Source organism: Echinops telfairi, unplaced genomic scaffold (assembly GCF_000313985.2).
Source record: "Echinops telfairi isolate 266 unplaced genomic scaffold, ASM31398v2 ScPeMD7_4048;HRSCAF=4782, whole genome shotgun sequence".
Classification (NCBI taxonomy): Eukaryota; Metazoa; Chordata; class Mammalia; order Afrosoricida; family Tenrecidae; genus Echinops; species Echinops telfairi.
This window is the reverse complement of record NW_022107947.1, coordinates 2,313,807-2,329,628: the sequence shown is the minus strand read 5'-3', so window position 1 is coordinate 2,329,628 and position 15,822 is coordinate 2,313,807. Positions and strand designations below refer to the sequence as shown.

The window sequence follows — 15,822 nt, the reverse complement described above, 5'->3', positions numbered from 1 at the left end:
CTTTTTAGTGATGCATAGTACTCCATTGTATGTGTGTACCATAGGTTTTTAATCCATTCGTCTGTTGATGGAAATTTGGGTTGCTTCCAACTTCTTGCGATTGTGAACTGTGCCGCAATGAACATTGGAGCACAGATGTCTGGCCTTGGTTTGTTTCTTGCCTCTTCTGGGTATATGGCCAATAGGGAGATTGCTGGGTCGTATGGTAATTCAATTTCCATCTGTTTGAGAAATCGTCAAATCAATTTCCATAGTGGCTGTACATATCTACAGGTCCACCAGCAGTGGATGAGAGTTCCTGTCTCACCACAGCCCCTCCAACACTTGTTGCTTTCTGATGTTTTGAATCGGGCTATCTTTCAGGGTTTTAGGTGATATCTCATAGTTGTTTTGATTTGCATTTCTCTTATGGCTAATGATCGGGAACCTTTTCTCATATGTTTATTGGCCATTCGGATTTCAGACTCTGTGAGACTTCTGTTCAGGTCCTTTTCCCACCCTCAGTGGACAGTTAGTTTTCCAAATGTGCTATTTTGTAATTCTGGATTTTATAAGCCTGTGGCTATAGCCTCATTTTAGAAGGCATTATCTGCTAAGGAACACTAATAGGGTGAAATTAAGATCTGACCTTAATAGAGGGTATGAATCAAGCCACGGTCTTTGTTTAATGAGTGCCTTAGTTGCTCTTAAAAGGAACCCTGGAGGCTTAGTGGCTACTCATTGGGCTGTGATCTGCAGCCACTCTGTGGGAGAGAGACAGGGCAAGGAGTGTGTGTGTGTGTGTGTGTGTGTGTGTGTGTGTGTGTGTGTGTGTGTGTTGTAAGGGATGATATACTACAGCTAAGAGGAGAAAATCTGCTTCTGGAGTGGCCTGGGGAAAAGCCTGGCTGATTAAGATTAAAACAAACAAACAAAAACCTCACTGATAGAGAGTTAATGTCAACTCCTATAGCAACCCCTATAGGACAGAATACAATGGCCCCTGTGGGTTTCTGAGACTTTTTAACTCTGTGGAAGTAGAAAGCTTCATCTTTTTCCCATAGAGCAACTGGTGGTTTCAAACTGCTAAACTTGCAGTTAGTAGCCAAGCCTCTAACCACAAGGAAGGCAGTCCCTACTGGAAACATCCTGCCAGAGGCCCCAGCTCATATGTGCCTAAATAAGACAAAGTCCAAGAGTGGAAAATAGATTGTTATATTTGGGTGAAAAGTTATATGTTAATTTGATTGTACCATTGATACTCAGTCTAACTCCCACCAAATGACTTTTCCCTGCGTAGGTTTAGTAAGAAGGTAGGGGAAGATACTGATAGGATTCACTTGTGAATAACTGTGAACAGGATTCCCTGCAGTGCCACCCGACTACATATAAAATGAGCCTTCTGAGAAGCAGTGGGTGTAATTTCATCACCAGCAAGAGCCAGGAGTGGAGCGAGTCTTTTTGACCCAGCACTTGGCTTACCCCATGTGTTAGGTCAGATTGACTAAAGAAACAAATCCAGTGAACACTGATATGTATAAAAAAGAGCTTTATATCAAGAAGTAATTATTTAAAAAAAGAAGTAATCATGTATCAATAAAACATCCCAGTCCAATCCAACTCAAGTCCATAAGTCTGAAACTAGTCCATAACTCCCACTTCAGACTCACAAAGCCACATGCAATGATGCAGAATGCAGGAACATCACTGGCCATTGGGTGCAAAGTCTTGTGGCTCCAATGGTATCAGAAGCATCTCCAGGGCTGCCACGGTCTCAGCATGGCTCACCAACAGGAAGGTGAAGGGGGAGAGAGAGATTGGCCCTCCTCCAGAGAGTCATTTGTCTCGGTGGCACTTCCAAATGAGGTCTGTGACCTGATTGACAGATTAAACTCCACCCATACTTTTTTTTTTCCTTACTGTAACATGTATTGATTAAAAAATAAAGGGAAGGGCAGGGCAAGTTGTCAGCATCATTCAGGATAACTATTTCCTGGTATCAAAAGACATGATTCTAAAAAAAAAAAAAAAAGACATGATTCTCACATACATTTTTATATCTTCAAGTTGACATGAAATTATGTAATTACCACACTCTCGTGCTTAACCTTTGGATTTTGGACTGAACAGCATTCACTACCATATGAGACATTTCTTCAAATATTTGTGAGTTTCTATAAGCCACTGCAGTGATTTTCAGAACCCAGAAACTTGAGGGAGTATACTCAAGGGAGAAGTCAGTAGGGAGATTGGAATAGACTAGCATCTAGGAAGAGTTGGGACTCTTCAATTTTCAGCCTTTTGGGACTAATTTGGTATTAATGTATACAAAAGAAATTACCATGAAAAGATTCTGTGGGTAAAGTTTGGATGACACAGAAGTATCCAAAGAAGAAAAAAGAATACACAGTTACTGGTAGACATTCATTAATTTCAGGAGGTGACATACTAACAAGAAGATATGGTCCTAAAAGAAAAAATTCCAAGGTTAACTGAAGGCATTGTCTAAAAACAAGCCTCCAGGAATTGACAGAATGCTGAGATGTTTCACCATTTGGAAGGCAGCTACCTGGCTGAATAAATGGAAATGATCCTATCTGTGCCCATTCCCATGACAGGTAATCTAACAAAATGTGGAAATTATTGAACTATATCATTAATTAATAACACATGCAATAAAACATTGCTGAAGATAATACAAAAACAGTTGAAGCAGTACATTGACAGGGTACCACCAGAAATTCAAGCCAGATTCAGAAGAGGACATAGAATAAAGGATGATATTATTGCTGATGTAAGGTGGATCATGGCTAAAATCAGAAAACGCTAGAAAATTGTTTACTTGTGTTTATATTCAACTGTGTAGATTATAAAAAATTATGAATAACATTGTGAAGAATGGGAATTTCTTGACCATTAATTGTGTTTCAGCAGAACGTATTCATTGATCGAGAAGCAGCTGTTTGACCAGAACAAGGGGCTACTTCCTGGTTTAAATCAGGAAAGGTATGTATAAGGTTGTGTCCTTTCATCATATTTATCAAATCCCAGAAATTATACCATATGAAGTAGAATGCAGCATCAAAATTAGAGGAAGACTCATTAAGTCTGCAGTATACAGATTGCATAACCTTGCTTGCAGGGTAAGAGAACACGAATGAACTTGAAACACATGTTGATGAAAATCAAAACCCACAAAAGTCTTTGAGTTTGGATTACACCTCCACATAAAACAAAAATTCACCACTGGACCAATAAACAGCATCAAGATAAACAGAAAAAAAATCAGTTGTCAAAGATTTTATTTTACTCGATTTCAGTTTGGAAGTTGCCATCAAGAAGACAAATAACACATTGGATTGAGAAAATCTCCAAAGACCTTTGTAAAGTGTTAAAAAGCAAAGATGTCCTTTAGAGGACTAAAATGTATCATGGTATGCATGTGAAAGCTGTTATAATCAGAACTTGAAATGTATAAGGAAGACTGAAAAATTGAGACTTTTGAATTTATAGTATTAGGAAAGAATATTTGAAATACCACTGATGCCATGAGGATGAATAAATCTGTCTTGAAAGAAATATAGCCAGAATACTTTTTACACAAGGATCGTGAGCCCTTGTCTCATGTTTATCAGGACGGACTCTTCACTGGAAAGGGACATCATGCTAGTCAAATATCGGGTCATTGGAAATAAGGCCTTGCTGACAAAAGTGAAGCCAGAGATGCATGATACAATTTTGCAAGACCAACAACTTCTTCATTGTCAATACTTTTTTTCCAGCAACACAAAAGATGATTATACAAGTGGACTTCTCTAGAAAAAATATACAGAAATCCAGTTGACTACATCTGTGGATATAGATGATGGAGAAGCTTAATATCAACAGCTGAAACCAGTGCAGGGGCTGACTGTGGAACAGACCATCAGTCACTCCTATGGAAGTTCAGCTTGAAGCTGAAGAAAATTTAAAACAAGTTTACAAGAGCCAAAATACCACCACAGAAACATATTTGACACATTGAACACTAATGACAGAGATGTGGGATGATATCAAGAATATCACACATGAAAAAGCACGGCATGAAACTTGCACCGAATCAGTATCAAAGTCACTTGGAAGACATGATGAAGTCAAAGAACTGAATAGAAAATTTCTTTAAGGACAGTTCGAGAAGAAAGAGCCAAATATTATAATGAAGTGTGCAAACACCTAGAGTTGGAAAACTAAAAAGAGAGAACACATTTAGCATATCGTAAACTGGAAGACTCAAGAAAAAAAAAAACAACCCATGCCTTTAGTTGCAATATTGAAAGATTTTAAGGACAAAATATTGAATGGTGCAGAAAACATCAAAAGAGATTGAAAAAATACAGAGTCCCAGTACCAAAAAGAACTAGTCAGGATTCCACCATTTCAGGAAGTAATTTATGAGCAAGAATCAGTAATGCTGGAAGAAGAAGAAATTCAAGCTGCACTGATAATATTAGCCAAAACAAAGCACCAGGAATTGCTGGAAGACCAGTTAAACAGTTTCAACAACCTATTGAAATGCTGGAATCATTTACTATGCCAGGAAATTTAGAAGACTGCTATTTGGCCAACTGACAGGAAGAGCTCCATATTTGTACCCATTCCAAAGAAAGATGTCCCACAGAATGCTCAAATTGTAAAACAATATCAATGATATCACATGCAAGTAAAATTTTGCTAAAAATTATCCAACAATGCTTGCAGTAGTTCAATGCCTAGGAGCTGCCAGAGGTTCAGGCCAGATTTAGAATAGGATGTGAAGCAAGACACATCATTGCTGATGTCAGCTGGATCTTGGGTGAAAGCAGAGAATAGCAGAAAGATGTTTACTCTTTTTTTTTAATTGGCTGCTAAGGTGTTCAGTTGTGTAGACCATAACAAACTGTGGGTAACCTTGAATAGAATGGGTATCCCAGAAAACTACAGTGTGCTCATGTGCTCCTATAAATGGATCAAGAGCTAGTTGTATGAACAGAGCAAGGACATACTGCATGGTTTAAAATCATGAAAGGTGTGTGTCAGGATTGCACCTTTTTTTTGTGTGTGTGTGCATCCTGTCAACATACTTATTCAATGTGTATGATAAGCAAATTATGAGAGAAGCTGGATTATAAGAAGAATGAAGCATCAGGATTGGACGAAGGCTTATTAACAGCCTGTGATATGCAGATGACACAACCTTGCTTGCTGAAAATGAAGCATTTGTTGAAGATTGCAGCCTTCAGTGTGATTACAACTCAGTGTAAAGAAAACCAAAAAAGCACCTACAACTGGACCAGTTGATATAAGATAAAAATTTGAAGTTGTCAAGGATTTGTTTTGCTTGGATCCACAATCAGTGCTCATGGAAGCAAGTCAAGAGATCCAATGACACTTTGCATTGGGTAGATTTGCTGCACAAGATCTCTCTAAAGTGTTGCAAAGCAAGGATGTTGCTTTGAAGACTAAGGTATGCCTAACTCAAGCCATGGTATTTTCAGTTGCCTCATATTCATGTGAAAGCTGTACATTAGATAAGGAAGACTGAAGAATTGATGTGTTTGACTTGTGGTGCTCATGAAGAATCTTGAAAGTACCTTGGATAGCCCCCAAAAACATCGAACAAATCTGTCTTGGAGGAAGTATTAGAGTCAAGGATGATGAGACTTCATCTCTAGTATTGTGGACAAGTTGTCATGGCTGAGTGGTCCCTGGAGCAGGACATCATGCTTAGTAAAGTATCAGGGCACTGAGCAAGGAGATCTTCAACAGCATGGTTTGACACAGTGGCTGCATCAACAGGCATGAACACTGGTGAGGATGGGCAGTGTTTTGTTCTGTTGTGCACAGGGTCACCATGAGTTGAATTGCTCGACTGCACCTAATAACAAGAGCAACAAAGGCACCCAGGAGCAACATAACAGTAGAAGAAAAAAATTAATTTTATTTCCTTTTCCCCTTCCTATTATTTCAGCTCCTTGGATAAAAGACTAGATAACTAGAAGATAATGAGCATAGTAGGAAATAAAAGTGAGAAATATCTAGGAAATGTGGTGGGAATTTGTATAAGACATCCAGTAATTGTTGATTCTTTTCATCACCATGCTTTTTCTTAACAGAAATACATTATAAATTTTGATATATTGTTTTCTGATTTCATAGAAATAGATTCTGTTGATTATTTCTGTTACATTTTATATTTTTAATAATGCAAAGAAGCAAACAACTATATGGATGCAAAAGATGAGGATTGGAGTGGAGACCCAAACCCCATCTGTAGATAATTGGATCTTCGTCCCCCACACCCCAGAAATGGTATAAGGAAGGGATGATTCAACTAAAGTGCAGTATAGCACCCACAAAACACATCATTCCTCTAGTTCCTGAATACTATCTCCCCCTCACTCCCATGACCTTGTTCTAACTTACAAATCGGACTAGACCAGAGAACACACATTGGTACAGATAAGTGCTCTTGACACAAGGAACTCAGGAAAGATAAACCCCTCAGGAACAGTTATAGGAGTAGGGATATCATGAGGGCAGGGGGATGGTCAGGGACAGTGAAGGGTGAGAAAGGGGGAACCCATCACAAGTTTGGATATATAGCGCCCCCCAAGGGGACAAATAACAGAAATGTGGCTGAAGGGACACAGTGGACAGTGTAAGATGCTAAATAACACTAATAATTTGTAATCGATCAAGGATACAAGCGGGAGGGAAGGTTGGGGAGAGAGGGGGAAAAAAGGAGCTTTTATAGCAAGGGCTCAAGTAGAAAATATTTTGCAAATGATGATGGTAACATGTTCAAATATGCTTGATACAATTGATGTATGGAAGATTATAAGAGCTGTAAGAGACCCCAATAAAACGATTTTTTAAAGAAAAATAAAATATGAAAATTAGCAATTTTTTTAGACTATTATAATGAAATAAGCTACTCTTGAATTATTTACCCATTTGTTCAGCAGGCAGCTCATAGCTCTATGGCTGACACTCTACTAGGGATTTAAAGGTATCCCTATGTAGTGTGCAGTCTATAGCGGTTCTCAACCCGTGGGTCATGACCCTGGTGGGGGTCAAACGACCCTTTCACAGGGGTCACCTGATTCATAACAGTAGCAAAATTAGAGTTATGAAGTAGCAATGAGAATACTTTTATGGTTGGGGGTCACCACAACATGAGCAACTGTATTAAAGTGTCACAGCATTGGGAAGGTTGAGAACCACTGCTCTAGGCCTTTTGCTTTATTGTGTATAAATGATAGTAATAAAGCAACTGTTCTATTTCCAATCTTCCTTACAGCCTTTAAGGAAAAGACTTCTGAAAGTGAAACATTAATAATGTGTTTGGAAAACTGATAATGTCTTTTTTTAGCATTGTATATATATTTATTAGTTGGGATTTAATACATATAACATCATTCCATATTTCTTTTTATCATTCCATATTTTAATCACATCAAGTAGAATTGTATAATTGCTACCATAATCAGTTGCCAACCATTCTTTTTCTACAGGGACTCCTTGACATTGTTTCTCCACCCACCCACCCACCCACTGTACCCCCTCCTCCCAACCCCTTGGTTTACTTGCTGTCCCTATAGGTTCATCAGTCCAGGGTTTCATATGCCAAATAATGGAAAAGCATGTAACACAGTTTTAAGAGGGTGATCTCCATTGACATAATGCCTCTGAGAACAATGTTTTCTTATTAAGGAGCTATATGTGAATTATCAAACATTTTGAAAAGGAACTATCATCATCAAGTAGCATAAAAATTAGCTTATTTTATACCTGTTTGGGGCTGACCAAAGGATAATCCCAAGAAGGAGGAATTTTATGTTGACCATTTTTATTCAGGTTTATTTTTATTCCAGGGTTCTGCCAAAGGCTCTGCTTCAGTCACTTTGCTATCATTTAGCCCGCAGTGAAGGCTAGTCCAAAAGTTGAGGGTTCTATAGCTTCAGGCTAAGACTACTTAATATGATTCGGGCCTTGGAATATCTCTCATAACAGTAGTTTGTGTCAATCGATAACCTTTTGGGATTGCACCATTGTTGCACACAGAAAAACCAAACTGGTTGCCGTTGTGCTGATTCTTACTCCTGGCAGGTAATCCCATGTTTCAGAGTAGAACTTCACTCATTCCATGGCTTTGGTCATTTGGAAGATCTCTAGACCTTCCGTTTGAAATGTCTTTACATAGATTAGAACTACTCACTGTGTTAGTCTGGGTATTTTAGAGAAACAAATCCACAGAAACGCATATGTGTAAGAGAGAGTTTTATATAAAGATTAAGTGCACATCAAGAAAACATCCCAACCCAGTGCTGCACAAGTCCAACATTAACCCATTAACCCATATGTCCGACACCAATGCACAAAGTCCTCCTCCATCTCATATAACACACACTATGACGCCAACTGCAGGAGGAAAGCTGAATCAGTGAGTGTGTAAGCATCTCAGCGCTGGCAGGGATCTCCACATGGCTTCTCCAAAACCAGGGCTACACTGGGGTAGGTCCATGTGGCTTCTCCTTGGGGATGTTGTGCAGGAAGTGAGCCTTGCCAGCTGAAGCAGGGAACTGGCTAAGGTAGCTGCACCCTGGTACGACTTTCACAAAGCAAGAGACCTGAGAACTAGAAAGGCGAGGCTCACTGAGCCATTTATCCCTCCTCCATCCAATTAACCCGACATGTGTTTATCTGCTAGGTTGGCACAATTAACTAACTACCTCACTCACCTTTTGTTTAGTATCTTTGCCACCAGGAACTACTCGATTGCTACCACAAACCCACTTTTACTGAGTTGATTCTGACTCATATTGCTCCTTTAGGGGTTTTGAGACCAAATATTTATGGGAACTTCATTTTTCTTCCAGAGTGTTAAGTAGGTTTGATCTGCTGACCTTGTGGTTTGCAGCCCAACACTTAACCTAGTTCGCCACCCGGGCTCCTTCATCCAGTGCCTGGTAAATGGTGGGGGAAGGAAGCCATTGAGGAGGAAGTAGCTTCATTTCTCATAGGTTCCAGCCAAATTCAAAGAAAAAGCTTTAAATTCCCCTTATTTTTTAAATCATTTTATTAGGTGCTCATACAACTCATATCACAATCCATCCATTCATCCTTTGTGCCAAGCACATTTGTACATTTGTTACCATCATTTTCAAAACATTACCAGATAAATAACTACTATAAATGGCTAAATTGTTGGAGGATATAAAACCAAAACCCATTTCAGGAAGCTATCTACTTTGCTTATTTTTTTCAATCATTTTATTGGGGGCTCATACAACTCTTATCAAAATCCATACATATATCAATGTGGCAATCACATTTGTACATTCGTTGTCAAAATATTTGCTCTCCATTTAAGCCCTTGGTATCAGCTCCCCATCCCCTCCTCATTCCCTGCTCCTCCCTCATAATTTTTAAGTTATTATTATTTTGTCATGTCTTACACTGTCCAACATCTCCCTTCACCCACTTTTCTGTTGTCTGTCCCCCAGGGAGGAGGTTATATGTAGATCCTTACAATCAGTTCCCCCTTTCTACCCCACCTTCCCTCCACCCTCTGGTATCGCCACTCTCACCATTGGTCCTGAAGGGATCATCTGTCCTGAATTCCGTGTTTTCGGTTCCTATCTGTACCAGTTTACATCCTCTGGTCTAGCCAGATTTGTAAGGTAGAACTGGGATCATGATAGTGGGAGGGAGGAAGCTTTTTAAGAATTAGAGGAAAGTTGTACATTTCATTGTTGCTACACTGCACGCTGACTGGCTCGTCTCCTCCCCGCGATCCTTCTGTAAGGGGGTGTCCCATTACCTACAGATGGGCTTTGGGTCTCCACTCTGCACAGCCCCTCTTTACAATGATATGATCTTTTGTTCTTTGATGGCTGATACCTGATCCTATGGACACCTCGTGGTCACACAGGCTGGTGCGTGCGCTTCTTCCATGTGGGCTTTGTTGAACTTTGCTTATTTTTTAATAGAGTTCATTCTAATTAATTATGACTTTTTCATTTTGTTTTAAAATTTAACATTTAACTGTGTTTCTTTTATTTTTGTACCTAGATTGCAACATATTCTCCTATGCTTGACACCTACAGAATACATGTCCTAAAGGAATTAATCAGTGGTTTTCCATCCTGGAGATACATTAGAAACATAACTATGGTGCCAAAAGAACCCCTTACCACCCTCTGACTACAGTTCATTTGGACATACTATTCTATTGAAGAGACAGGAGCACACACTGAGGATACTCACTTTGCAAAGACTTTGTCGTGTAGGATCATGGACCATCCTAGTAGGGAAAAGGATGAAAGACAACGGACAAGTAAACCAATGGTACAAAGGAGTGCCCACTGCTCCCGACCGTCTGGTTCATCGACATCCTCTGGGGTCCTTATGGTGGGACCCAACTTCAGGGTTGGCAAGAAGATAGGATGTGGGAACTTCGGAGAGCTCAGATTAGGTAAGAACTTGCTTGTGTCAATGACTTTTAACAATAACAGTAATGGTCACAATAAGCTTTGATGTGTTTCAAGACAAGCAATTTACATTTTTTCTGAGAAGTTCTTCATACCTAGATCATGTCATTGTAAGAAGTTAAGCATTTGTGAAGGGGCTAGTCACTATCATTGAAGGGTAGCTTGTTGAGATTTTCTAATGAAAGGTGATGTGCAGACAGCTGTGAGAAATGCGTATTAAGATTTAGTGAGTAGTTCTGAGGTGGAGCCTGCATTCTATAGAAACTCTCCATCGATGCCGATGCTGGCTGCCCTCCACCCACACTTTGAGAAATAAAGGAGGAAAGTTTGTATTTAATTCAGATCCTCTCCTCGAACAGGGATGAGAGTCAATCCTTGCTTAATAATGCTGAGGCTTCGTCTGCAAAGATAAGAGAACTTATCTTCAAAGTTGAGAGAATTATACGGCAGATAACTGTGTGTGCCTTTCTTCCTTGAGATCCCAACATTAGAATTAAGTTAGATCTCTTGGGAAGAAACCAAGCAATTTTATTTCCCAACCATGGAAATGGATTTTCTATTTCATGTATTACTTATGGCTGAGATGATGAATGGTGACAAAAATAATTTCATTTGAAGAGGTGATATTGGAATTAGAAGGTATATTGAGTATTTATATGAGAGGGTTCAAAAAGTTTGTGGAAAATATAATAGAATTTTCCCCATGAATTTTTGCCATCCCTTTGTATGTATTTTCATGATCCTCCCAGTGAGTGGAGGAAGAGAAAATGAAAGAGCTTATAAATGTATAAAATCGAAATCAGCTTGATGCCAGTTTGTTTTCTTTTTCCTCATAGCTGTTGAAACTATGAAATTTTATGAAGCCCTATTGTAAGAGACTTGGGCTGGTGGGGGAACAAAGGGGTTGGGAATGTACCGGTGCTACTTCTTATCATATTGCCAAAAAGGATGAAAGTCTCAGCCTCTAGAATTTCAGGGAAATATCACTATACTAGCTGGAGACTATGGGGTGCAGAATGAAATTTAGAGTTGCTGAAAATGAATTTATTTTTACTATTAGAAGGCTGCCAACCTAGAATTTAAATTCCTGGCTAGTCAGTGAAAGCCAAAAAAAACCAAACTTACCGCCATCAGGTCATTGCCCACTTAATGCAACTCTATAGAACAGAATAGAACTGCCTTGATGAGTTTCCAAGATCGCAACTCTTTATAGGAAAGGCTCTTTATATTTAGGGATGTGTTCATGTTCAGTTTAGCAAAGCCAGCACAAGCTACTGAGAATGAGAGTAGAATGTGTAATTCACACTGCTGGACTTCCTAGCAAGTATCTAGTTGCTTTAGTAACTAGTTTTGTGGATACTCATTTATGCAGTGGATTGACTTTGTTCTAACCTTACAGTACATACTTTTATTAAATAGATTATAGCATAAATATCTATAAAACTGCTACTGAAAGGTGGTTTATAATGGATATATAAGTTTATGCATTCTCAGAATTCAGAAATTTGTTTATAATTTTTATAAAGATAAGGATTTTAAAATTTACATGAGAATGAAAAAACTCATTCTATTAAAAGGATAAATTATAGATCCTTTTTCAGAGTAGTAGGGAAACTATAGCTTTGATCATTCTTATTTTGACTTGCTTGTAGTCAGTGGATAGAACTTTTAAAAATCTTTTTTCCCAAGTGGTCTCATTTTTGTGTGCTTCTCAGTTTCCATTAACCCTGGGATCATTATCATTACAAGATTCTATCTAACAGTATATTTTAACAGCAGAAAAGGAAGGTTCAGGATAATTTAATATCCTTCTAATAATTGAATGGGCTGTGTACTTCACTCCATCATTATCTTGCGATAGTATTAGTGAATGGAAGATAGGGCGATGGCAGAATATGGAAATGGAGAAATTCCAAGATTCTGGCAGGTCCAAGTTGGTCTCCAACCATAGCTGCCACCACCAACGTGCTGCTTTCTCCTCCACATTCATTTTCTCCTCCAGCTACACCATCTCTTCACGTGCATTTCTGCCTCAGGGCTTTACACGTGGAGTTCCTTTTGCCTATAAAGTTGATTCCCTAAAATTTTTCATAGCTGGCTGCTCATATTTCAGGACTCAGATTCTATATTACTTTGTCAGAGAGACTCTGTGAGATTTGTTTAAATGAGACTCCACCCTCATTTAAATTAGTGTATTTTCCCATAGCCATATTGTTCCCTATCAAACTGCTTTGTTTTATTCATTACATTTATCAAGATTTGACTTTGCTTATATTTGTTTACCCGTTCATAGTCACTTCTGACCTGGAGGTGAGGACATCTATATATATTGTTTATTATTGTTATTTGTTCTCAACCAAACTCACTGCCATTGAGAGAATCTGATTCATTGTGACTTTATAGGGTAGGGGAGGACTGCCCCTGTGGATTTCCTAGACTGTAACTCTTTACAGAAGGTAGAAAGCCTCATCTTTCTCCCTTGGAGCAGCTGATGGTTTTAAACTGTTGACCTAGCAGCCCCACCCATAACCACTGCATCACCAGGGCTCTCAAAAAATGTTTGGCTGCTTGATCCAAGTCAGAAATTTTGAGAGCCTTAGCTAGCTTTTAGCTCTGAAATTTCTACATGGAAATAGGAAGAGTGAATTGGATAGGACTTTCAAAAGTAGATTGTAGACAGAATTTGGTCATTGTCTTAGGAGTCAAAGGTATTTGAATTTGCCAACTTGGAGTGATCACTTGAATAAGGAAACCTTTAAGGGAGATAGGAAGTAAAAGATTGGGCTGGGTACTTGGGTGATCAGGGAGGTAGATTCTGAGTAAAGTGTGGTGGCACATGTGTATAAATATCTATATGAGACTGAGAATGTTTAGTTTAAGAAAAAGGCTTTAGAACTCGTCACCATACGGACCCAGTCATAGGTGGTGAGGTGGTGCTTTGTGCATGGAGCTTGTGTGAGAGGAGAGAGGGTTTATGCATGCAAGGGTTGCTGGAAGAGAGAGTTTAGAAAGGTTAAGAAATCAAAAGAATTGCTGGAGTGCTAGGGTTGCAAGCAAGATTTGTGCCCAAAGGAGGTTAAGCTGGAGACAAAGGGCTGGTTTTTGCACTTTAGTTTTCATTTGTTTTGTTACTAAGTGAACAAATGTATTTGTAATCAGCAAAAATGACAATACACAATTAACAAAAAAATGTGTAAAATTTAAAAATGGAAGTAATCTACTTGTTGCAAAACTTTTTTTATTTATGGGTACATTTAATTCAATTTTTATGTATTTTTAAAAACATTTTATTGTGAATTGTGTGAAGGTTTACAGAGCTCATTGATTTTCCATTCAGGAATTCACACACATTTGTTTCATACTGTTGGTTGATTGCAACTCCATAGTGCAACATCACTTATCCTACTTCCTGCCCTTGTTTCCTGTTTCCATTCTTCCTTCTGTCCTAGCCTGTTGAACTTTGTTCTTGAGTAAAAACTGCCCTTTGGATCTAAGATGGTCAGTTATTCTAAGGTGTGTGTATTTCCCAAGTGCCTTATAGACCCTTCAATTAGTTGACTGAATTTTGAGGCATGAGGATGAATTCATTTCTAGCCCTGAAGAGCCATAGTCTCAGGGCTACCTCCATGTCTGTCCTGATCAATTTTAGGATTTCAAGTTTTGTTCCACAACAGGAATCTTTTAAAATTCTACTGCACTGGTCTTTCCAGAGATAACCACTAATGATGGTTTATTTTTTAAAAACCTTAAAATGTGTATCAGGGTATATTTCTTTTTCTTTAAAAAATATATTTCTAATATCTATAGAATTATATATTTTAATACTTCACTTAATAATCCTCTTACTATATATAGACACATTGGTTTTAATCCTTTAATATAGGTAATACTGTACTGAACATCTTTATAGACACTTCTTTGGCTAACTTTTCTTATTTAGAAATCCTGGATGTGTACTCACTGAGTAAAAGACTATGCACATTTGCAATGTTTTTACACATTGACAATTTGCCCTTCATGTAGTTTCACTTTACTTTCCATGTGTGTATGTGTGTGTGTTTCCCTACCCCTTAAGATAGTGAATATTATGGAGAACCTGTTCATCTTTGCCAAACTAATGGTAAGAAAATGTTTCTGTTAGTGGATGAAGTTACGCATCTCTTCATGTATTTCTTCTCTTGAGATTTATGGCATTCTTTGCCTATTTTCCCACAGAAGGATTCCTTCTATAGAGGCTAGTGTATGCTGTCTCAATAGAAATGGGAATGTTTATCTATATGAAATGTTTATGAAAGAAGAGAAATTTGATGGAAGATGATTGTGAATAAAAGGAAGACATGATGGTGTGGAAACAGATTTGCAAGCTGCTTTTCATTAATTGGAAGACATCGGGAATATTTTGAGGGCTTTTTTTTATTTTTTATTTTGTGCCATCTGCTGCATCAGGCCTCGAAGTAATCCCCTAACCATTAGACTATGTATTTCTGTATTGTGGTCTTCCAGAATTAAGAAAATGTATACCCTTAATCTACAAATAATTGCATGTAGTTCTTTTCTTAGTTGAAGAAAAAGTAGAAGGTATTTTTTTCAAATCTAAACAAAGATGCACCTAAGTTTATCCTCCCATTTTAGACTAGAGAGGCTTACAGATGATTTTAATAAGCCTTTATCCTTCAAAAATAGGATCTCGTTGGAAGGTAATTTTACTTGCAAACAAGAACATGGAAGCTCTAAGAATTGACCTCTGTATTCTTTTCCGTCTTTGGTATGGATGAAATATGCAAAAGTGTATTAGTACAGAAGAATGTTTCTGACAGAGGTAAATTGGCCAAAGGAAGCAGCTTGTCCTGTGCCATCCTCCTCCTAGACTTCTAAAATGAGACATTTCTTCTGTGACTAAAGCAGGGTGGGTCCAGCAACTTCCCTACACATTGTTCTTTCCTTATCTGAATTATTGAACCATCCTGCCAGTTCTGTTGTCGATTTGATCAATGACTTACAAATGCGTATAAACTAAAGCTGTTGGATTCATGTTGTGTCCCACAGAGTCTAGGAGCCGTTTTCTACTCCAAGCAGATGGGAAAGAAAGCTTCTCCAGGTTTACTTGGTTTATTGAAAAAGATGCAATGTTTTCTAAAAGTAGTAAAAAGGTACAATCCATGGTTCCCGGAGGAAGGAACTTTTGATCTAGAGACCTGGGAGGAGGTCATTGTTAACTTAAAGAAAGCACACAGAGATGGGGAGAGTATCCCTATGGAGACGTGGTCTCTGTGGGTTCAAGTTAAGATGGTTTTAAAACTTTTGCAGGAGGAAGAGAGTGAGGATTATCAGT

At 38.4% G+C, this 15,822-nt stretch overlaps 1 protein-coding gene across 5 annotated transcripts in view; it reads left to right on the top strand.

The window, feature by feature from the left end:
- CSNK1G1 (casein kinase 1 gamma 1) overlaps positions 1 to 15,822 on the top strand; it is a 180,310-nt gene that overhangs the window by 83,525 nt on the left and 80,963 nt on the right. For 3 of the 5 annotated variants that reach the window (XM_045294945.1, XM_045294941.1, XM_045294946.1), the window contains exons 3-4: positions 2,914 to 2,985; positions 10,072 to 10,474. In XM_045294945.1, coding sequence (XP_045150880.1) covers positions 10,294 to 10,474 — 181 coding nt within the window. In that variant the 5' untranslated portion in view covers positions 2,914 to 2,985; positions 10,072 to 10,293. Of the gene's footprint in view, positions 1 to 2,910; positions 2,986 to 10,071; positions 10,475 to 15,822 lie in introns of all 5 variants that reach the window. The other 2 variants (XM_045294943.1, XM_045294944.1) reach the window with 2 other exon arrangements.